Consider the following 25,748-nt stretch of genomic DNA (forward strand, 5'->3'; position numbering starts at 1 on the left):
AAATTTGCTGGCTAAATTTCTAAGTGCGGTTTAACTCAAACGGTTTTGATATTTTCTAACACTGGAAAAACCACATTGACGTGTGAGCTATGACGTGTTTGTAACTCAGTCCACATTATGTATTAGATTACCCCCCAACAAAAGATTATTCTGTCCTAGTTTTACTCAGCTTGCAGATTGCAGAGGAGTATTGCTTGAATCTCACGAAACCCCCCAAATCGCACACAAATCTCTGAGACCAATACTGTCTTGCAGAACTCATGTCTGTAAAGATATTGAATATTGTTCTTGAATAAACCCGGATATAGAGAATAGACAATTACAACTTCTTATGTCTGTTTCAAAGAGAAAGGGAATTTCTCATGTCTGCGCATACGACAGATTTGAACTCAGAATGTTTAATGTCTCCATTGATAATTTGATCATCCTGAAATGAATAACAGAAGGATTTTATTGTGACTTTGGCCGGCCAGTGTGTGCCAATGGCTATCACCCATTTACAATATAATAGCAAGGCACAGAAAAGAGAACTGTTATGGGAGGGACGCTTGACTTACTCTTAAGCCCACAACTCACACGATCAGCCAGTAGATTTACTTGATTCAGTTTCAAGATTATCATATATTCCTTCAAACTAAGCTTTCCATCCCTATTCAGCTAAAGAGAAACTGTACTTTAGCCCCTATTTCACCAATACCATATCTCACTTTTACGTCTATTATTCGTTTCATGTGTTGAATCTGTTTTAAAGTTATTTCTTCAAATCTTTTGATAAATCATAGAAAATACATTTTAAGTACATGCTATAACTAATACTTAATTTCAATGAAACAGACTGTTTAAGGTGTAGTATTTAAGGTAAAGGTAATGCCATATCCAATCCAATCCATCTTTATCTGTAAAGCACTTTAAAACAAACATAGGGAGCCAAAGTGCTGTACACAACGTAAATAACGCACACCAAAAACAACAAAAAAAAAACCCAATTAAAAACACATTAATAAGCTCACACATTAATATCAGCATCTTACATGGTAGTAAAAGCCAAAGAGAAGAGATTGGTTTTAAGATTTGATTTAAAAAGAGATGAAGAGGGTTCCTGGGTGATGTGCCCTGGGAGATTGTTCCATAGTCGAGAAGCTGCGACTGGCAAAAGCTCGATCCCCTCTGAGCTTGAGCCTGGTTTTAGGCTCCACCGTGGTACAAGCAAATCCCGTCATCTCTGTTTAGTTGCTCTTAGGGCTTAAAATGTTTCATAATTAAGTTTATTAAAAGTTCTTAATGTGATCAAGAAAAGCAGCAGTTTGGTACTATAACAGTGTGACATGTTTAGAGGCATATACAGTATATACAGTAGCTGACTGTCATCTGCATATCAGTGGGCAGAAACAGTGGTAATTATGGATCCAAAGGGCAATAAATAAAGAGAGAACCAAAACTGAACCTTGTGGAACCCCACAAGGGCTGGAAGTAGTAGCAGACAAACAGGTTCCTCTAAAAGTTCCTCATTCAACTAATGGCTCCAGTTTAGCTTGAGAAAGACACATATGGCATGTGAACATTAGTTCACAGGAAAATGCCCGCATCAACTGCTCAGCACACGAGCCAGCAGGCCTGTCTATTCACCGTTCTATAATGCAGTTCTGTAAGCAAAGGCTCTCCATTGCTTCTTACATAACCTGGCCATATCTGCAGCTTCTCAAGTCACCAGGTGTCATTTCATACATCCAGTAAATCGAAATGTGTCAGCTTCAGACGACCACTCCATATCTGCCATATCGACATTACATTATAACTGAGCGTTGTCAAATTTAATTTATCCCGTGATTAGGGCTCGTAAGTCAGAAAGGAAAATGGCCCTGCGAGTTTCCCTTCACCTCGATCACTCGGCTCACATGATGTCTTTTATGAGCTGATCATTTCTGAATCAACCAACCTTAGTGTCCAAAAGCAAGAAATGCAACAGATTCTCATGTCTGCAACTGCAGATTGTACTTTCATACAAAGAAATATTACCAATCAAGCTGCTTCTGACTCGTAGTATCCCCCGGAACTTCCACTTATTGTGTCTGTGAGCGGTGTTAGGCAGGGCAATCATGGAGATCAGAAAGCAGTCATGTTTGATTCACCATATATAACATGTCACAGGTAACATTGACAAGAAAACTGAATAAAATCAGAGTTCACATGCCTCAGTTTGGCATGTTTTTTCTCATCTCCCTGCACAGGCTGGATCATCTGGCTTTATTCATTTACGTAGGTGTTTTAGAGAAATAATTCATTTCATACCTGCAGGACTGTGACCGTCTCGGACCAGAATTCACCTCTGGAACCAATATATACAAATGAAAGCAGCTACAGCTCGTGTCAAGCTGTGAGGACAACAACAAAAATCCAACAGACACAAACTGGTGGGAATACGGAATAGAATAGAAGTTTCTTATTAAAATTGCTTTCATAAAAAGGTTTCATTATTTGACTGCAAACAAAGTTGCAGGCCATTACAACACGTAATGGTCATTGTTCTTTATTTTTCTGTCACGTTGTGTTGAGTTGATAATTTAGCTTTCTTTGTTTTCAGAAACTGCATTAGCAGCTTTAACATATTTAACCACAACACATCTTACAAACGCTGTTTATGATGTTCTGTTTAGGTTCAATAAGAAGTAGTGATGGCGGTTCAACATCTACATTGTTTAGGAAAAATTAAGACGGTAATATATCACTCTTGGTGAGATTTCTTAAAACAGAATTTGAAAATCAAAACATTTAAAAAGAGACGCCTGATGGTGGTTTTGTTTCGCATTTTGGCAGCCTCCTCAGGCTCTGTTTAATCCACACTTCATCATGTCTCTCGTGAAGAGAGTACATTGATGGGTTTATGTAAAGAGGGACATTGTCTTGGTTGAATTCAGCGCATGGCTTCATTAGATTAATGTAACTCTGCCTCTGATTAAAATTCTCAGTGTGATGTAAGCTGATGATAGCTAACGTACATCTGGCTCCTCATTTCACATCAGCGCTGATCTGATAACACATTTAATTGGTGACCGATTGTTCCTCCGTGGAATTTCATATTGAATTTAATCGTATTGCGCCCTGGCGCCCTGTCGTGTATCACCAAAACACAACACGTGTGCCATTGTGTGAAATATCTTCAGGTTGAGCTCCAGGATAATGTTTCTCTCTGCCAGAAACTGATGATCAGATGAACTGAGAGCAGCAGCAAGTGATCAGCGGCAGTTTCATTTCGGTGAAACTATTCAGTCATATTGAGGTCATTCACATCTTATCACAGCTTGGGGTCAAAGGTAAGCAGTGACAAAAACCTAATTTCTGTTCAATTGTTATCATGATGAACTTATGATAAATAATCAGTGATAATTCATTTTTATCTGTACATTCTCTCTCTCTCTCTCTCTCTCTCTCTCTCTCTCTCTCTCTCTTTTTTTTTAAATGAATGCTGTTACCAAACCCTTACCTAAGCTGGACCCATTGTCTCATGTAGCATAATTTGCCTTAAATAACATACCAAATCACATAACATATTCCAGGAACATCATAACCCCATGCTGCTCTACTTACAGCGGCCACATTTTAAACGGCTGATTCACCTAAATTACTTTTAAAACAAATAAAAGAAGAAGGTGTCTGGAGATGCTACTGACTATCAGGAGCATATTTTGTATTTACGCATTAGCATGTTGTACAAGTAACTTAACATTTGCACTTACAGTTACTTTATGAGTTACTAAAGAAACAAAATATTTGCTTACTTGGGAAAGTAGCTCATTTGTGACTTCAGAGTGCCTCTTTTTGACCTAATCTTTTTGTTTTTGACTGAACCGATGATGATTAACTAAAGGTTTATTGTTGAACCATTGAGTGGATGGATGGATGGATGGATGGATGGATGGATGGATGGATGGATGGATGGATGGATGGATTTGAACTTTAAGACAGTAACTAACAACCTGGCTGAGTGCCGTCCAAATTCTGAACAATCTGTACAGTTTCTGGTGTATTTATGCAGCTGATCATGTTAAATTAGACAATATCAAATAGCCAACTTTACCTTCTTCAATGTGTCCTAATGCCACCATCTCACCAGATATCTGTATATGCCACACAGACCAACCGGTAGCAGCTGAAGGCATCCAGGGTTAACTAAACTGTACCCAATCAGTGATCTGCAGTACTCAGATGCACCCGACAGAGAATGAAGGGAGAAAAACCTAATTCAATTCTACGACACTCACGGTTGAATGAAAACATAGAATTTATAAATGTCCAAACCTGTTATATTATTTCCACGAGTGTTTATTAGACACATTAAACATGGGAATTGACTTAAACCTATGACTGGCTCTGTGTTCACAGGATTTCTACTGACTCAGAGAACCTCCAGCCTCAAAAATGTTGAGAAGTGGATGGAAATAAAACAAGTCAAGTCGCTTGACCCTCTGCTAATTTTGATCATTCACATAAACTTTGAGAAACTATGTTAACAAGTAAGTTTATATTCCCAGCTGAAGATTTATCTTGTATTTCCTGTCACTCTGCATTTACGAATAAAAAAGAAAGAATGCACTTATTAGTGCAGAACGTGGTATTTTTATTAGAAAGCAGGGTGATGTGGAAAGCAGAACGGTCGTACAAAAGCACAGTCCATGGGAAATGAATTAGTCTATGTGCATCCCATCAATAATTCAGTTATCAGCTGGAACAAAACATTAATGCCCGACGAGGTAAGAAGTCCGGAGTTTGAGAAGGAGACGTCAGGCTAAACGCTACTGTAAGTCTTTTTAAATTATAAATCCTATGATAAATGATGGAGGAGTACAGTCCATCTTCCCAGTGAAATGTAATTTTAAACAGACAGAACACGTCTCAGGAAAAACATTTTTCGGTAAGAGAAATATCCACAGCACTCAGGTGTCTACCTCCGTTTGGATTAAGAGCACCGTCTGCCTCTCACTGTTGACTTCCTCCATGCAGTGAGGAATAATCTTTATCTACTCTTTTTTTTTTTATAGAAACAACAGATTAAACTAGTTTTAAGAACACAAGGAAGAATGCAATCAGTTTTTTTGGGTGATGACCCGATGAGAGTACTATGAAAGAATAATCTTTTAAGCACAAAGATTGTGTGTGTGTGTGTGTGTGTGTGTGTGTGTGTGTGTGTGTGTGTGTGTGTGTGTGTGTGTGTGTGTGTGTGTGTGTGTGTGTGTGTGTGTGTGTGTGTGTGTGTGTGTGTGTGAGTGAACTTGTGACAGTTCCAGACCAGCTTGAAGATTGTGAAGATGAATGAAGGAAGTTGGTTCAGTAACTAATTCCTACAAAGTAATTGTCAAGATACATATTTGTTCTTTTATTATTATGAGATTCTGACTCATTCTGACTTTCTCTCCTTGTGTCTGATTGTTGCTTCCTGCCCTGACGTGTTTCACCTGTGCCTGAGTGTGTGATTGTCTGCACCTGGTGGCTGTAGTATAGTTTGTGTGTCTTTGGTGTGTTTGTCTAAGTTGGTGGCTCTCCAATGTCTCAGTCTGTGTTCTGCGTGTTTAGACTTTCCAGCGTCTCATCATTGTCTCTCGTGATCTCGAGGACTCTGTGCTTTTTGGTTTTGTTTCGACAGAATATGCCCTCTGCTCCACCAACGGTGGGGTCTGAGACCTCATCTGAGCAAACCTTAACAGAAATTCACATTTTAGTGTAAAGATGACCCTGCCATATGAGAATACTTAAGCCATTATATAAAATGTATTATAATGAATGTTGTCTAACAATATTTCAATACACCCATATGTGCCATTTAAATATTATTAAATATGTTGAAAAGCAAAATAATGACTGAAATAGTACATATTTGATCATTTCAGGCATAAAGAAAATCTCAAAATATGATGACATTTCTTGCAGGATTTCTGTAAAATGTTGCCACTACTGTCCTATGATACAATTCATTAGGATTTTTTTTTCTTAGTACATTATATATTTAAGTTATTTGCAACAATCATACATCAACATCCATGACAAAGTTTATTCTAACAATTTAATCCTACATTATGTGACTCTCTTCAGTCTACAATGGAAATAACCATGAATTAATGCTGAAGTTGTATAATATTGTCACTTTACTGCATCTGATCCACTTTCATGAAATGTCTTTCACTTTTCTTGTTCTTGTTCCATCATTCCAAACAGTGCAATAGTCAATTTCTCGCTAAAGCAACTCCTCCTCAGTGAATTAGACTTTATATTTATAACCGTAAAGTTTTCTAAAAGGGGTGTTGAACAACTACTTTTCTCCAGGGGGTTTGATACACAGATATATTGCCTTCTCCTATCTCCTCATATGCACTCCTTGGTTAGTACCGCAAATCTCCAAACATGACTCATCAGTAGACGGGACTGTTTTTGTTTGTTTATGTGAGATCCTGATACTGATTATCCCATCCCAAGCGCCCGACCTCATTTCTTGTCCACAGAAGTTATTTGGAGATGCTACACATCCTCTCAGCGCAGACAGCCTTCTTTGACAGGACTCAGTTTGACTGCGTTGTGTGTTCTCTATTTAGTAAATCCTGCCACAGTGTCTTACAGCTCAGTAATGCTTGATGTTTTGGCTTTTTTGATGCTGTACTCAGTGCTGGCCTGCTTGATCATACTTAATTAAACAGACCTGGAATGAGCTGTTAAAACCCAATTCATGACTTCCATCCTGAGATGTGGTTCAGTTTGAGATCCAACAATAACATTTGAGCTTTTTTATCAAAAAGCTAACATTTTAATGTTTTCTTGAATTCCATTGTTGAAACTGAGAATCGTGAGGTTTCCTTGTGGTTTTCTTAGCATGTGGATTTATTCCTGCCACATTGAGATTATGATCTGTCTTATATGTAACTTTAACTGATAAATACAATTTGGTTTAAGCTGGAGATGTAGTGAAATCCATCCTGTCCCAAAACGTGCAAATAACACTTCATCAATGAGGGAAATCACATGAGCATCCGTGTGAAAAGCCCATTTCACAGTCAGCTAAAGCCAATTTTAACGTTTGGTTGTGTGACTCAGCAGCAGTGGAAAGTTCACCTTTCAGTTCGGTTATCATACATCATTCTTCATCTTTACTCTCAGTGAGGCTTTACGTTTAGCTTGTTGGAGCTGTTGCCTGGTTTGCTTCTGTTTCAAATTCTTTGTCTGATTTCTATTTATTATTTATGTTATGTTCAGCACACAAAGGCAAGTTTCGAATTCGTTAAATAATATCCTTATATATTTCAAAAGGGTCATTAATTTGAAACATTCTACATCAACAAAAAAAAAATATATATTTTTTTTTACCTCAGTAGCAATTCTGCCTGTTTGGTCAGCAATAAGTTTACAACATGAATACAACATTTATACAACAATTATATCTCTTTCATCTGCTTCGTAAGTTTTTCATTTTTATTTTGTCCTCAACACATATGACGACGACGACGACGATCCGACAAGGACAACAGAGGGAGAGGGGTTTAAATACACAATGAAGGGGTGGACACAAGTGGAACACAACGATGGGCGCACACAGAGGGATGAGGCCACTGGTTAATTGGAAACACGAGGTGAGACACACAGAGGCAGACACACAGACCTGACAGTTGGGTTGTAAAGGGATTGAAGTTCATTTTAAAGCAGTTACATTTTTACATTTTTTTACCACCAACTATACTATCAGTTGTGTCAAGCTCATGCTGAACATTCTCCCCCAATCAAAGCTGCTTTGGATGCTTTGGCCAGATGTGCGGTTGAGTACCACTGCCTTGAAGGTCAAAATTTCTTAATTTACAATGTGCACTTGTTCAAGTATATTTATTCTGTGAATGTTTGTGGAAAAACTAAGTGCTTTGTTTTTTAAGCCTCTACTTGTTTGAAAATGAAAATGCTTAACTGGAAGTCTCATAATCAATATTTACTGTACATTTGTGTTTTTTATCAAATTGAATATTCAATTTGTTAAGTTATGTAGAAAATAAACCTTGCAGTTAGTGTATTTAGGTTTATTTGAGTGTAAATTTGTTTATCACAACATAATCATGTGTGTCTCCAGTGACTATCGCTGGACCGGACAGCTGGAAACAGTAAGGCCTTGGGAAGCTGGCAGCTTCTTCCTCCAGACACAAAGTTCCTGAGGGTGCTTTACTCTTTTTTATAAATTTCTGAAAATATAATCAAGAAGCTAAACAAATTCTAAATTCTAAAAGACAAGGTAAGTTTAAATAAAGGTAGGTGGAAAAATGTGTGAATATTGTGTTGCAGTGCTCTGGGAATCCACTAGGAGCTGCCACTCGTTCCAACGCCAACCTAAACAGAAACACAATTGTGTACAGGTGGATAGCAACAGACACCACGAGTCCCATCTCCTCCATGTAAAGCCTAATCTGTCTTCCTATCACTATTTCTCTATAGCTTTGAGTTATGGTTTAAGAACCTTCAGCTGCCTCTGTCCTGCCTGTTTCACACCTGAATGAACTGAGAGGCTTGTTGTCAAGCTTGACGTATCCATCAAATTTAGTAGTTGCAATAGAAAGATAGAGGGCAGAAGTGTAAAATCTTCCTTCTGGAGACCCACAGTCCTGCATGCTTCAATGGTATTCCTGTTCGAACGCATATGAATGTCATGAAATTATCAAAATGAAGCTCTGCAGAAAGCCTGAGCACAAGCGCCTCTTTGCAGTCTGTTATGGTGGAACCGGACAACATCTAAAACAAGCAGGGTAGTGGCCCTGCACCGTTCTAAAAAAAGCTGTTTTGTAAACATGAGAAACGATTGAATGTTTATTTCCTTTTCACCACCACAGTGGCACAGCAGCCCACTCTTTTCTGGGTTAATGTGAGGTCTACCACTCTGAGAGGTGGGTAAAGCAGATTGACAAACCAGAAATAGACACAAATGTTTGAAGTCATTTGTCCTTGTCTCCTCTTTTCAGGAAAATCAGGTGATCTGGGTCTGGACAAAGGTATACATACCGGAGTTGCTAAAGGAGAACCTATTACTCCTTGTGATATGTTTTTTCATGTCTAGGGTGCAATGGTAAAGAAACAGTACTCGCAGCAATTTGATTGGTTCTGTTGTCGACAATTCGTTCTGAGAGCATGGATTACAATTCATCCTTGACATAAAATATCCACATTTGGGAATATCAACTAAATGTATGTTTCTTCAATAGAGTTTTAATTGTGTTAATAAGAAAGCCCCTTTCTAGTATTTTATGGGGAATTCAACCTTGGGAATGGAAGAAGACCTTCTCTACCAGTTGAGCTGAGCTGCTGCTTCAGTGACAGAATTTCATCTTTTCACATGCACTTTTTTGCAGATGACAAGACGTAAGTCTTTGACGCAATTAAATTATATATAAGTATTCATTTTGCACCAACCTCCAAAGAAAGACTCATGTTGCTCCACTTCCTAATGGATTAATGCAGCCCACATCCTTCTCATCTTCTAATCTAAAGCTATACTTATATTCATTTGGCCACCATGGGCATACATATTAAATGTACCGAGGATGAAAATGCGATGTTGGCCGTGGCCCATAGCTTTTATAGTGTGTGACCTGCCATATTTAATATACATATACAAAAGTACTTTAGCGCCTCAATAAAATGTGTTATGTGAATAAGAATAGAGTCAGCGCTACTTTACTCTGCAATAGTACAACAAGTAGACTGCATTACCTATTTTCTAACTGGCCACAATTCACTCAAATCACTCCTGCTGCCTCGATCATGATGAGTGCTGTTGTGTTTAACAGATTACTGTGAAGAATTTCCATCCTGATCAGCAGGATTTGATTCTTCTCACAAGTATGTATTGTATGCAGGTAGACATATCTGATGATCAAGTTAAATTGTCATTTCTAATCATAAAAAAAACACAGGCATTAAATAAATTGGACTTTAATTTCAGAGGTAGATGGGAGGTAAAGAGATTAACAGAGATATGTGTGAGATGCAGAGTCCGACCGCGATGCTTTGTTATCGACTGAAATTCCTTCCACTTATCAAAGAGCATGTTTTGACCTGTTTTTTCCACATGGTTTGATCTATAACCCAGATTCCCAGTATGACGGTTAACGGAAACACTAAAGAGGCTTAAGACATGCATTACATGTGACATTTAAAGCTCTATACAATATCCATCATTCCCTGCTCTCCCTCCTCTACATGTTGCTCAGCTGTCTGACGATTTCACACGAAAAATCAGAACAGAAGGTGCAAACTTTGATGTTTTTTATGAAAGCATAATGTGAGCAGAAAAAAATGTTGTCAGTTTCAGAGACTAGAAAAAAAAACCATCAAGCATTAACACCTTGAGCAAAATAAGCAGATTGATACATCAGTTGCTGATGTTTGACTGAATGAATGAAATAATTAGAGTTTTTTAGATGGTGTCCAATATTTTAACTGGCAGGAGGAATAGTGCAACTGATGAACATGTAAAGAAGAAGCTGAACTTGAAGTCAAAGTGCAAAACCTTGTTTACCAGTCAATCAGCACCCTCAACCATGTTTGTGAAGTGAGGGTCATGAGGGAAAATCTAGATTGTGGATACAAGCAGCTGATTTGAGTTTACTGCCCAGGCCAATGGGCCTTGCTGTTTGCGAGCCTGACCAACCAGGATTTATCTCAAAGTACAGCCTTTTCTCCTCTGTCGTGAGACAATTTGTTTGACTGGTTCAGGCATTAAATCACAATACGCTCCGCTTCCCTTCTGCTTGGATCAGATTGTCGTCAACTTGCATGAGACCTTGAGGTCAGCCCAGGACTCGCCGGACCCTCAGTTGGCAGGGGAATAGTTTTACTTTTTGTCTGAAACATTCCTATAGAATATTAGTATTCAAAATGTGGAGTGGGCCTCAGCTGCGGGGCACCAGAGAGCTTTGGGAGTCATGATAGCTTGAACTACCTCTGGCTCAGGGGGATGTCTTTTCCCTGCATGTTTTCTTTCTTAATTTTACTTTTTAAATCATCATGAAGACAAGGGAATCTTTTAAAACCAAGGTGTTTAGAACTGAATTTATTGTGGCTCTTATGGACATTAATTAAAAAAAATAAATAAATAGAAAAAGCATTTATGCAAAACCATATACCACTGTATATTGAAACTTACCAGATAGTTCTAATTAAAAGTAGCAGCTATGCTTTTGTCTGTTGATCCCAGCCACCGTTAAGAACACAAACATTCGGAAGTCCCATGTTAAAGCAAGAATTATCAATTGGTGTGAGATAGAGCAGAGTTGAAGGGCTGGCATGCACATCGTGGGACTCATCTTCTCACGCGTTAGAAACCACACTCATCCACAGACTAGAATAGCACAGTTACAGTAGTTTACAGTATAACTGCCTTGTGACCGTCGACAACAAAATAAATAATCTTAAGCTTTATGGAGAAGAGATACTTGGGAACATTTTGAGATACAATGAGTCTTCTGATCCACTTTGATGAGCAAGACAGAGATATCTGGAAAACACTCCATAAAAACCTCATAACTTAATGAATAATACACATCAGCCTAATAACAGGGTAAATAATGGCACTCGACCTCTTCTTATTTACATTTAATTACGTTGAAGAAGTGTTGTAATAGTTATTGGCAGCCTCTTTATCTCATCAGTCATAAAAAACCAAACAAACACAAAAAACCCCCGAGTGCCACTGATGCTTGTATAACACTGACAGTCCAAACAGCTCATGCCTATAAGGTTGAAGAGGTTAAAAGGGATATTTTTTTCTCCAAAAGTTAAAAGAGTAATCTTTTAGTCCTGCTATTTTCACATTAACTGCATCGCTCACTTTAGTGGAAATAAATAAACAAATAAATAAATGTAACGAAAACCATGCTGCACGCATCCTGTCAAAGCTCTTGGATGATTGAGGTCTTCATAAATACTTATCCTTTAAGCAGGATAAAAGGTGAGCCAGTCATGCAGTCAACTTCAGGCTTTCAGACACCTGACAGTCATACCTCTCGAGATTTGTTCTCTGTTCTTCATATTTTGCTGTACTGTATCTGTAACTGCATCTGGTGAGGTATTGATCTCCGACTGACTCATGTGCCTGAGGATGCATCCCTGATCAGAGCGCCAGCACCACTCAATAATAATTAGCCTCGTTTCACTGTGAGCCAAAAGCCATCCATATCTTTAACAGGGTGATTCAACCCTGGGAATTAAGTACCAGTGCTACCAGCTGGTTCAATAGTAACTCACTCATTGACATGTGGAATACTGACCTCCATTGTCCAGGTCGTCCAACGAATTCCACTCCACTGATGTATTTTTCCATCAAGACAAGGTCATACAGTCCAGATGATATGGGGTGAAACAGAACGCCATATAAGAGAATCTCCCACAATCTGATGCAACCATACACGTCTAACTGCCATGAAGAGAGAAACAATGAAAGGGCTTCACCGTGGATTTATAGAGGTTGTAATGTCAGCTCTAACATTGCAAATTTCATAAGTCGAGCATTGCACTGATGGAAAAACACTGTACAACAATGAATTGAGATCAGATCTATATCATGTTAAATCAAAAGCATTTTCTGTTAAAGTTCACTTACATCCAGGACAGATGTTATCCTGCAGTGCACAGAAGAGTTGGATGAGGAGGATGACTTGCTCATCTTTCTCTAATCCCTCTTTGACTCACGCTTGTTGTGTGCTCTGTATTAGCAGTGATGACGAGTGGCATCACATTCACTGCAACAAAATAAATACAAAAAAAAACTTGACCTACTTAATTTGTTCAAATTTCACTCATTAAATGTGGTTATTTTTACATGTGGTATTTAGTTTTGCTGTATCTGTTTGTTTATGGGTTTGTCTGGTGAACTGACACACACACACAGCCCTGATTTGTGTTTTGCTTTATTAGTTCATGTAATCAACATATTTGGTCTGTGTTCCAGAAACACTTTGTTTACATACCACTGGGGTTGGAAATGGGGCTAAAAATGGCAAAATCCAGCAAATGCAAAATAGTTGTACATTCTTCTGAAAGATGACTTTTAGTGCGTTACCCTGTTGCATTGATATAAAAAAACATTAACACATACGGCTGTGACAGAACAAGACTGACAACAGTAACGCCTGCAAACATTTGCCCGTCGCAAACCTCCACAACATAGTTCACATATGCATGTACACATTGGTGGACAAGCATGCATGTGGACACACATATGCTCACGCACGGACACGAACTAAGCATCATATACGTTCTTATTCCACTCAGATCAAACACTGATCCACATGCATGCACAGTGTACAGATTAAGGCTATCCCTTGCTGTAGGGGCTTAGTTGACATCTCTGTCTAAGCTCTGCATTCTTTGCCTCCTCTCTACTCTCTTCATCTTCTTTTATCAGCAAGTTCAGCACCATAAAAAGCAATGACCACAAGCCGATGGGCTCCTTTGACCCCTGCCCTCCTGGAAATGTTAAGGACATAACTCAGAACAAGGTCCCCCCCATTAAGTCCCCGAAAGTGAAGTAAAATAATGAACTTAAGTTTTGATTAAAATGTTCTAACTGCTAGAGACGAGGCACACTGTCTCAGATGTAGGCGAGACATTGTTGACACAAGTAATACCTGTGCTGGATGAGCCTCACACACGTCAATGTTATGTATGTGGAGGGAGCAGGTAAGGTGTAGTAAGCTTTGTGGATTTACAATCTGTGCTTGTCTGAAACTGTGAATATGATACCAATCAGACAGAAACATGCATACGATTTTGCCGCATGGGTGAGAACTTGCGCGCGTTCAAGAGGTGCCACAAACTTGTCGGCATGTTAATGAGTGTCACACACTGGCAGGAAGCCAGTGACGTGCAAGGTGACTTACATGCACCGCTGCACGCATGACAAGTTTAAAATGTCCAGAGCACTCTGTCGAAATGGCTGTTTCATACTAGTCGCGTTAGTGAACATCACCACTGTTATGTAAGACTCGGGTGGTTACAGGGTTAGAGCTCAGTGCTGGACCGTATTACATGAAGGGTGGGGAGGAGGAGAGGGGGGAGAGAGAGAGAGAGAGAGAGAGAGAGAGAGAGAGAGAGAGCAAGAGAGAGAGAGAGAGAGAGAGAGAGAGAGATGGGGAAGTGAGTGAGAGGCAGAGAAAGAGATGAGAGGTTGGAATTCTCTAGTCCACAAGATAATCAGAGACAGGCGACCGATTCAGAGTTTGATGCACAGCTGGTGTGATGAGCAGAGAAGCTGCAGGCTAACACTGAGTGGATGGACAGTGACAGTTTGAAATGAATGTGGGATTTAATGTGGCGACGAATGTAATGGACTCAATAACTGAAGTAACCGGCAGGAATTACTTGGACCGTACAGGTGGACGACAATTTTTTTGAACTGGAGACCAGAGAGGAATAACAGAATGGATGCTCTTTTAAAGTACCTTTGGAGATGACCAACATGTTTAAAGGTGTGGACATCAACTCCCGTGGACATTTAAGTAAAGAATGAGCTCTTCTGGGTTGTGCTTTTTCCTTCAGACATTTTTGAATGAATCTTTGCATATCATTTGGTGCAGCCTGCCCCTTTCTTTTTTCCAGCTTATCCTCCTGAAGTAGATACATGAAGCTAATTAGATTTGACATTTCACATCTTCACAATGTGTAGGTCATCCTTTGCTACTGGATAGGACTGGAGAAATGGTTTAGAATAAGAAGAACAAGAGAGGCAGTCTCCCTCTAACCATCCGTAAAGTAGAGCCTCTTCAAACTAGACCTCTTCAGCTAAAACCTGTATGACTTCGAATGCGTCTTTTCTTTTTCTGCAAATGATGCGAATATGGAGACCCCACACAAGCAGAATGAAGTGGAATACAAATTGGTAGACCATGTGGTCCACTGAGAGCATGGAGCCGGAGAAAGCACAAACCCAGAGCAGCTTCTTCAGCAAGGTGGATGTGCCTGACCATGCTCACTACATCGTGGCTGTATTTGTCTTTGTCATTGGGACACTGGGCATCACTGGGAACGCCCTGGTTATGTTTGCCATCTATAGGTAGGTTTGTGTGATTGGCCTATCTCTATCTCTATCTCTATCTCTATCTCTATCTCTATCTCGATATCTATATCTATGTCTATATCTATGTCTATATCTATATCCCCAAAAATCTAATTTGTCTCTGACTCATATATTAGTGCCTTAAAGGGTGAGTTCAGTAAGTACTGGTAGTGGTGTGTGTGTGTGTGTGTGTGTGTGTGTGTGTGTGTGTGTGTGTGTGTGTGTGTGTTCCTTTCCAGGTCACTCTCATAAGCTCATCCCCAGAGAAATGTAATAATGGAGATGTGATTGTCTCTCAGTTAGTTGAATGAATAGTGTGGCATACAGAAATACCACAAATTATTGGATTTACATTGGTAGAAATATATTCCCATTTTTTATTTTACTGCAGATTAGTGCAAGTAGAGATGTGTGTTCTGTATTTATTTTCACTGGAGGATGAATGTCAGCCACATCTTTTACACTCCAAAAGTCCAACGCTTGACATAACAAACAATATATATCATTATAATGATATAATATGTAATGATATAGTCTGCATTCATGTGGTTGAATACATCTTATAACGTGACAACCAAAGAAAAAGTGAGGTTAATGTTGGGCAGTCTGACATGCTAACTGCATGGCATATAATTACATAGCAGCCTTTTAAATGAAGATGAAACCCTCTCATCTTTTCAGACTGTGCATATGCTTCTGCTCAGCTGGTTAGTACGTCCATTACCATATGAGTGCAGAGTGAACCTCACCATTACTACACTCAGTGCTAACTTAAAAAGCACCACAAATTATTTGGCAATAGTCCAAAAGCAACAAAAGAGATTAAAAGAAAAAAAAAAGAAATAAAGAAATGGAACAAGACTGGTGGCTGCTTATAGGCACTGTGCATGTAGCTATAAATCCAACACAAGTTAAATCAACCATGAAATTGTCAGAGTCAATTTACAGCTCCATGCAACAGGTGTTGTAAAACACAAAGGACAATCCACTTTGATATTGTAGGTCATTCAGCGGGATGAGACGCTCTTAAATCATACATTTTCTTTGAGAGGTCGAGGTGGGAGTGGATGTGTTGTGCAATTTAGACTTCCACTTAACAGTGTCATGTAAAGTGGGTCAGTGTGTGTTTTTGTGTGTGTGAGTGTGTGTGTGTGTTCTAGGCGGATTGTCAGGAGCTTTCATATTCCATCTGTCCATCATCTTAGATAGATTAGATGGTTTTTTTTCTATTGTTTTGTGCTGATAATTTGTGTTTACTAAATCATCACTGCACATGATTTTATGGGTTCTGAGAAGCACGCACGCACACACACACACACACACACACACACACACACACACACACACACACACACACACACACACACACACACACACACACACACACACACACACACACACACACACACACACACACACACACACACACACAGGCAAAGTGAGAGTGACACAGATACATAAGTGTGTTTGGTGAGCTGTCATCCAATATAATGATTTTCTAGGAAAGAGGAATACTGTTGTAACATGCACACTGCAGCATGTGTGTGTGTGTGTGTGTGTGTGTGTGTGTGTGTGTGTGTGTGTGTGTGTGTGTGTGTGTGTGTGTGTGTGTGTGTGTGTGTGTGTGTACAGAACACAGCAGCGACATAAAAACAGACAAATGCATAAAAGGTGTCAAAAAAACTAAACGCACCAAGTCTGATTATTTGGTGTTTGGTTGGGTTTGGGTGCATCCAATTTGAATTCAGGAAGCACGGACAGCAACAGGTGGATCGATAAAGAGCTGCACAGGCAGGAGACAACAGGTCAATATGGTGCTTAATCAAGCTCATCCAAATGCAGGTTCACACAGAGTTGAGTTGTTTGACAATGAACTTATAACTGATTCATTCTGACAATTAAATAGCATTGAGTTACAAGTTCAGACAGGAGCTCGTCTTGTGAAGGTGAGAGGTTTTTGTGTTAACACTTTGTAGTATAGGTCTCATTTCATTCTGCAAGTTCATTTCCTCACAATTTACTCTGAATATTCTCAAAACGTCGTGTAACCTGTTGATATGGATTTGTGTAAGAGAACAGCAATGGATGTTTTGCTCGAATATTGTAAAGAGTATATTCACACATCGCAAAGGAAACATAATTAAAAAGAAACATAACTTTCTCCACCAATGTTTGGCATCACTGTGATGATTTGGCAAATCAGTGATCCGAGATCTGAGAACATTTCTTGGAACCACTGTTGCAAAGGAATCAAAATCTTAAGAACTGTGGCCGATCAGCAGCATAGTCTTAGATAAGTGACACAGCACTTTTCATGGCGTCAATGGGTTACAACTAATTCATAAAACTAAAGTCTACACAGCCCAATTAATTAGCCCGCATTTAAGTTAATGAATTGATAAGTTATATTTTTGTTGTATATGAGATGAATTAAAAACACAAAATTGGCTATAGGCAGAAATGAGTCCGTGTGATCTGTGGTTGCCCTGTGATGTACTGGTCTTTGTGTGTATACTACATAAATAAATGCAGAATACCATCATCCAATTATAAAATGTAGTTATAATGGCGTAAACGCACATACAGTATATGACGAATGTCTAAGCCTGCTCATTCTTAATAATACATAAGATAAAATAGAATGAAATGTAATACCAGTAAACATTGTGTTGTGACGGGCTTATATCTATCTACTTTGCCTCCTCCGTCTCAATAAAATAGATATTGGTAAGACCTCTTTTACACAGTAGTGAAAGAGAATATTAGTGCACTGGCCTTGTAAAGGTGCTGAAGTTACACTGGAGCTGTTTTTACCGTTTTAATATTTTAGGGCGTCTATGACACAGTTTGCGAACAGTGCAATTGTGGTATGATTACTTCATATGTGTGTTACCCAATAACTCAGGTTAAAAAAAAACAACCAGTGAAAATCCTCTGATAAATGAGATGTTACTTTTTTATTCATTATATATTTATGTTCTGAGTGAAATAACTGGACACAAAACATGAAAAATCTCCCAAACACCTAAATGCCATTAGTAGAGTGGTTATTAGAGATCTGCTTCATAACACATTTATTACCCTTCCATTGTTATTTTCACTGCAGCATATGTTTTAATGACGCTTTCCTGTGTGTTTGTGAGTGCAGCAATAAGAAGCTTCGTAACCTGCCAAACTACTTCATCATGAACCTGGCGGTCAGCGACTTCCTCATGGCTTTCACACAGTCTCCCATCTTCTTCATCAACTGTCTGTACAAGGAGTGGGTGTTTGGAGAGATGGGTAATTCATTTTTGTTTCTTTTTCTTTTTCTTCAAATAATGACACGTTCTGACCTCTCAGCTCATGATTGATGTGTAGAATTTAAAAGCAGTGGGCCACATCCATAGTAAAATTTTATTTTTTTTGCCATGTTCCTAATATATAGGGTGTAAGATGTACGCTTTCTGTGGAGCGCTGTTCGGCATCGCCTCCATGATAAACCTCCTGGCTATCTCCATTGACCGCTACCTGGTCATCACCAAGCCCCTGCAGACCATCCACTGGAGTTCCAAACGAAGGACCGCTCTTGCTATCGTCCTGGTCTGGCTTTACTCTCTGGCGTGGAGTCTGGCTCCGCTGGTTGGCTGGAGTGAGTCGCCTGAAGCTGGGCTTTTTTTCTCCATCGCTCTCCTTCACTTGCCACTGAAATGAAACTAATTAATAGCTTCCTCGGTCCCGTCTGAGCCTAACAGGAAGAGACACGGGGCTTGTTTTGGTGCAGTTGTAGAAGTCATGCAGGGAACCATCAAACAGTCATCCTGAAGTTTTTGAATCGACGACGCCATACATACTAACCTCCAACGCCTTTCATTCTCACCTGATCTTGTCTTCTTCATCTCAAACATGCTTGTATTTGTTCTTCTTCTAGGCTCCTACATCCCAGAGGGACTGATGACCTCTTGTACATGGGATTATGTTACATACACGACAGCCAATAGGAGCTATACAATGATGCTGTGCTGTTTTGTCTTCTTTTTACCACTGGGAATCATCTTTTACTGCTACCTTCTGATGTTTCTGTCCATAAGGAAAACAACCAGGTAAAGTATTCGTATGCCGGATAGCGTTTTCTTTCCAAGCATTTAGCTACCCATTTCCTGTAGAAGCATTATCCAATTTCAGGTTCGTGGGCGTGGAGCTTATTATTTTTAATCACAATTATATGTATTTTGAGCTTGTATTTCTACATTAGGGAAAGGTTAACAGTATGAATTGCATGTGCATAATCAATACATAAAATTTTATTATCATAATAATATAAAAAAAATCATAATAATCCATACATAAAATCAAGAGATCAACTGTGTGTAAATGAATTAGTTATCATGACCAAATTAATGAAAAACAGAAAGTGAAATGGAGCATCATTGTCCTCCTGTCCTTAGAATTATGTTATTAATGATATGCTTGGTCATTTTGAAGGCGGTTCAACGTTTTGGAAATGGTTTCTGAAAAAACACTGACAATATTAATGTATGATGATTCAATTCCAGATTTTTGTGTGTGGGGGAAATGTTGTCAACAACTCTTGGAAAGATTTATACAAACAGCTTCAATACAGACAAAATAATAACAAAATCTGAATTTTTTTTAAAAGAGTGTATAAAAATAAATGAAATATGAACAATGGAAAAATTTTGCTAATTAGAAGTGAGGGATTATGGTTTTGTGTGGAGGAGGTGTTTGCCTGAGGGTAGAAACCGTTTTTTGTTTATTTGTTGAAGATTCTGCATTTCTTTGTAGAGGGCAGCAAGAAGAAATTCTTTATTTACCATTTTTCCAGTTTTATCCTGCACCCTACAAATTAAAGCTGCACAACAAATGTATCTTTCTTAGTTCATATTGCTGAATATTTTTGCTTCACTGTGAAAAAAGATGAAACAAGAGAATGTTTCCCTCTTGCTCTTTTCCCCTCTGTGCATCTGACTGTGGTCTTTCACCTTTGTCTTTCCCTTCCCCTTGTGTATAAAAAACCCCTTTCCCTCATGTGTCCGTTTGCCAGATTGTCTTTGTTCCTTCGTGTCAAGACATGCTGCAACTTTCTTTCTGTTTCTCTAGTGCTTTTTGGATTCTTCTGTTTCTGGATTACCCTTTTTAGATACTTTCACCTCTTGAATGTCTCAATAAACTCTGTAAACCTTCAGCCTGCTCTTAAGTTCACCACAAATCATGACAGATATATTCCTTGAAGGAGCATGAGATGTATCAGTGACTTAACTTTTGATGAGAAACAGTAAAGTTCTATTTCAGGATTTCATTCGACTTATTGTAATTTATTTTTTGGATGTATGCAGATTAAATATTAATTAATCAATAGGGATTTTGTGCCCCACAAACCAAGATGAATGGACAGAGGGATTAATGAAAAATGGATCAAATGTAATCGGAAAGATATCCCTCAAGTTTTATCCTCACAGGACTTCATTCTGCTCCTCCTACAGGGAGGTGGAGCGTCTCGGGACTCAGGTGAGGAAATCTACCCTCATCCAGCAGAAGTCCATCAGGAGCGAGTGGAAACTGGCAAAGATCGCATTTGTTGTCATCGTGGTGTATGTACTTTCTTGGTCGCCATACGCCTGTGTCACACTGATCTCCTGGGCTGGGTAAGATTTCATTCTTTTATGTTGCTCTTTTTATTTTAACACTTATAATGCATGTTAAAGGGTAGCCAATGTTTTATAAACACGTCCCAATATAATGGAGATGAACTCCACACCACTATCTCATTATTGTTGTTTTCGAACAAAAAAAAAAAAAAAAGCATACACAAAACAAGCTCCACAATACATGCCGAGGGCATCGTTTTATTGCTTTAAATTGCATTAGAGCAAGAGTGGATTAAAACCTGGTCTAAATTGTGTCATTATGTAATGTTGTGTCAGCAAGAGGCCAAGCAACCCTGCATAAGTGGCACGTAACAGACGGTGGAGCCTCACATTTGTCCTCTGCTCACCCAACTTATCACAATATTCACTAAACCACATATCTCTGCTGCACCACCACACAGTAGGTCAGGATGCACTTATGTAACTTTGAAATGGCATTTACACACACGCACACACACGTGCATACACGCATGCGCACACACACTCACACACACACACACACACACACGCACACACACGCACACACGCACACACGCCACAAGCAAATGGACACTACCAACCCTCTTTAGCAGCAGGCAGATTTGAGCTAATCCTTAACCAAGTATGGCCCCTCATTACCCTAAAAAACCCCGGGGACAAATGGTACTTTGCGATTTGGGTTGTTGCACTTACAAACCATAAAATGAATCACTGCGATTTACAATCTGGTAAAAGTGAGGAATGAAGTCAGTTTATTGTGTTTCATTCAGGCATGCCAACATCTTGTCACCGTACTCCAAAGCTGTGCCTGCAGTCATAGCAAAGGCCTCTGCAATCTACAATCCTATCATCTATGCTATCATTCACAACAAATACAGGTAAATAGTGACTACTTATTCAATTGTCCGTATGTGGCGGAGACGTTAATGAGCCAAATGTATACATATGTATGTGATGTTTTGTGTTCCACAGGATGACTCTGGCAGAGAAAGTGCCCTGCTTGTGGTTTTTGTCTCCAACTCCTCGAAAAGAGTGCATCTCCTCCTCCATCAGCGAGTCCTCCCTCAGAGATTCCGTCATTAGCAGACAGTCCACGGCATCAAGGACTCACTTTATTATCTCCAAGCCAACTGACAGGGTAACTGTCTAAAACAGATTATCATCTGATTTCCATTTGGAGAGTAAAAACTACTATGTATTTATTAACTCCAGGTCCAATTCTGCAAAATTCATGGATGTAATTCAGTGTTCATCCAAGGCTTTGTTCTATAAATGTGTGCATGCAAAAGTAAACCATTGCACGTGTTAGAAGGTTGACAATTTATTGAGAGGGGTGAACAGCTAATGGACAACATCTAACAACTGGCAAATACATTCAATCTCTGACACTCCAGCGATTGTAAAAAGGTCTTTCTGTCCTCATTGAGTAATTAGGTTGATTTTGGCAACTTGTTAGCGATGAGGAATTTACCCACAAAAGTGTACCCTTCCTTGATTTAGTTCAAGTAATCTAAAATCACAGATGATTCTCTCCTGCAGGTATTAAAGGATGTGGAAATGGAGCCCCTGGGCAGGAAGCCAGGGGATTCCTTCAGAAGCATGTCATCATATAATCATTCCTGCAGAGGAAGATCCTGCAAGATACAATATCAGAACAAGATGATCAAGTCCCAGACAACGGAGAGGGTGAGAATAGTGTGAAATGAGCTTACCCACATTTTGGTTTTCTGGTTTTGCCTTATTTAGCATTTTTACACGCATGCTCTCATCCGTCTCGTATTCATGATTTGCAAACTATTTTGTCCCCATGTGTATGTGTTTTTACGTTCATTCTTTATACATCGCCAGCACCCATCTACCGTGAGTGATCCACTGAGCACCTGTGACCACCAATTGGTTTCCAAGTCTCTGACCATCGCCACTCTTCCCTTACTAGTTCTTACCAAGAGACGCAGCCAGAGTCTGACCAATGAGATTTCAGAGGCTCGCAACAAGGGAGGCGGCGTCAGCGACGAGCTGAGCACACGCAGGAGCGACTCCTTTGAATCACTGAACTTTGGCCAAAACACGCCCACCTACCCCAGAACCCCACAGAGTGTCCCGCGCATAATCGTCATCAGTCCCACTGCTGAAAGCAGCCTCATCGAACAGGACAGTGTCTGCTTAGAGGACAGTATTGAGGCAATGGAGAACAATGTTTTTGTGAGCCGGAACTTCTCATCGGAAGTTTTTGAGGCGGTGGAACTTCTTACTTGATCAGCTGGACTTTTGTCTTTTTTCTACGTATGTTACATTACTCATTTCTTCACACAAAACCCTTCAAGTCCTTGTCTAAACCTGTGCTGATGTCGACGCAATCATCGACACTGTTTTCCACTGTAATCCTAAAAATCCAATCGTGTGCACCACCAGAAGCTGGTATACCAAATGAAACAATACAACCGGACTCCGGCACGCACTGCACTGTGTTTGTCAGACTTTGGCAGGGACAAGGGCACCCTAAGGCTCAGCATGCATGCTTTCTGTTAAATCCCTCAAATATGACAGGTGTAACAACATACTTTCACAGGCTAGGGGCTCAGATATGACAGGCTGGTTTCTAAGTTTAGCTTTAAGCTGAGGTTGATGAAAGTGTGTTTCAACCCTCAAACAAAGAAAATGCTTGGACTGACATTATTATTTTGTGTTTGTATTTAAACAATATATTGATCCTCCTTTGCAGACTAAAAATATGACATTTTCTAATTGGACAATGCCTTCCTGCTTGTTTGAGAAAACAGTTAGTGTTTGTAAAAATGCCACATACATGAGAAGATTGCATCACACCAAGAAAATCCAGTTTAGACGAGGGAGCAGGTGATCAAAAGACAAGAGGCCAAAGTAATAACATTGGCTTGTAAGGCTATGCTTAAAGCCTGTGAAGTCCACATATTCATTTCTAGTCTCATAACAGTACTCCCTGTAGGCAGTATAGACCTCTCCAAGCAGTCAGTGAGTACCTCAGTGGGAGTGAGGTAATGAAACAGTTGAAATGTGAAACTGGTCAAAGTATTGAGGCAGGGTCCAAAGAGACTCATAAAAAATAAAATTTTGTCTGTCATGCATTATTGTGTGGACACTGTACAAGTGTGTGTGTTATGTATGCATGTGATTTTAAATGTCATGAGGGAAAACACACACACACACACACACACACACACACACACGCACACACACACACACACACACACACACACACACACACGCACACACACACACACACACACACACACACACACACACACACACACACACACACACACACACACACACACACACACACACACACATTTATGAGGGTTTAAAATGAATGTTCCACTTTGTTATCAAAACCTTGTAACATGCATGTTTTCAAAAATGAGAGTGTGAAGGTAAGAAAACACATTTCAGACTGAGGATAAATGTTGAAACATTTCATCAGAGGCAGTTTTCACTATATGTAAAAAAAAAACAAAAACGAACAAACCCTAATTTGACCCAATGAGGGTAACTTTATAATTACTGTTGTGGGACACCGTAATCAGACATGGAATATATCAATATGATTATTATTTTCTTTTTAATAAAAATATACTGGTGATAAAATATGAGTAATGCCTAGTGATTTTTGACATGACTAATCACTCTTTGTCATTTCTCAATTTTATTGGTGCTGGATTATTATTATTTTCTATATTAATGCACCAACAGGAATTCTGATCATTCTCAATGTGTCTGAATTTCTAAGGTATTCCTTCATGGATGATAAATATCTTTTTTGTCCCCACATGTACATCTTTTACTTTCAGATTAGTCCGTCGGTTCAGGCTACGATCAGATAAATAAAACAACACAATAAAGGAAAACTTACAGGCCAGAAAGCAATTGGATATAGGGCATCTGATTATGTAACAATAAAATAAAAAAAAATTATAGTCAAGTAATGATTTACAACTCTCTCTTCACAAAGCCAAATTAAGCCATAACAATGATAATAATGACATATATGAACACATTGAGTGGAAGGGACGTGGGTTTGAATCCAGGCTCGGGCAGAAAGATACCCGGAGTAAAAGTCATAAGTGCAAGTTGCAGAGATTTTCTGTAATTGATTGATTTGCTAATAAACACCCACATTGTTGATGATAGTGTAGTTTGAAAATCATGATGTGTACGTCGTCTCAGATGTTCTTCAGAAAGGTTAGCCTCTCTTCACTTCTATGGACTCAGTATTTTCTTCACCAGAACGGTCTCATCCTAAATGTGCTTCTGTGTTGTTGGACTGATTGTGTCTCTTGCTTTTCATGTCGTATGTTCTGTTTTCTGAACAACTGGTTCGTTCAGGTTTTGTTTGTTTTTTTCTCTCGTCACAATCATGTACATGAAATCAATAAAATTGAGTAGAACTCCTGTTTGGTTGTTTTGTCAGAAAAAGGTGAAATGTATTAATTTTGCAGTACACTCATGGACATACAGGCAGTATGAATAATCAGTCACTGCATCCAGATGAGCTTGGTTTGTGAGAAGATTGTAGATTAAATGTTTCACTATGATGCACGAGTAGAACTCCAGTCCTGCATGTTTTAGGTCTATCCCAGGTGCAACACACCAGGTTGAAATCAGTGGATCCTTATTTGGGCATTTTTACAAGTTTGATGATGACGTCAATATTAGATTCAGGTGTGCTGCAGCAGGGAGATAATCAAAACATGCAGGACCGGGGACCCTTCAGGACCACAGTTGATACCCTTCCCAGTGGTTTACAAAGTCAGAGCTTCAAAAGGGGGACACAGAAGAAGGAAAACAGTTGTAAATTGTTTTCAAAACAAACAAAACAAAGGTAAAACTTTTTTTTTTGAAATTCTCTTTCTTGATTTTTTTTTTGTGGGATTAAGGGATTCATTAAAATGACTGTAAAAGATACAACAGTTGTACATATATAAAGAACATATGCCATATATTTGAAATGGAAAACAGTGAATAGCTGTGCATTCATTGATCATGTTATAAACCGGACTTTCTTTAAGAAAACAATT

General features: G+C 39.1%; 1 protein-coding gene across 1 annotated transcript; it reads left to right on the plus strand.

Annotated features, from left to right (window-relative positions):
* The first annotated feature begins 14,075 nt into the window (after positions 1-14,075).
* Positions 14,076-24,174, plus strand: LOC308112493 (melanopsin-A-like). The gene is made up of 9 exons (XM_080468053.1): positions 14,076-15,064; positions 18,216-18,349; positions 18,495-18,698; positions 18,978-19,149; positions 20,551-20,712; positions 21,465-21,572; positions 21,667-21,832; positions 22,234-22,380; positions 22,543-24,174. Exons 1-9 carry the CDS (start codon positions 14,898-14,900, stop codon positions 22,948-22,950), a joined length of 1,668 nt encoding a protein of 555 aa, XP_080324179.1. The 5' UTR covers positions 14,076-14,897; the 3' UTR covers positions 22,951-24,174.
* Positions 24,175-25,748: the final 1,574 nt, after the last annotated feature.

The sequence above is a fragment of the Lipophrys pholis genome, assembly GCF_963383615.2.
Source record: "Lipophrys pholis genome assembly, chromosome: 7".
NCBI classification, from domain to species: domain Eukaryota; kingdom Metazoa; phylum Chordata; class Actinopteri; order Blenniiformes; family Blenniidae; genus Lipophrys; species Lipophrys pholis.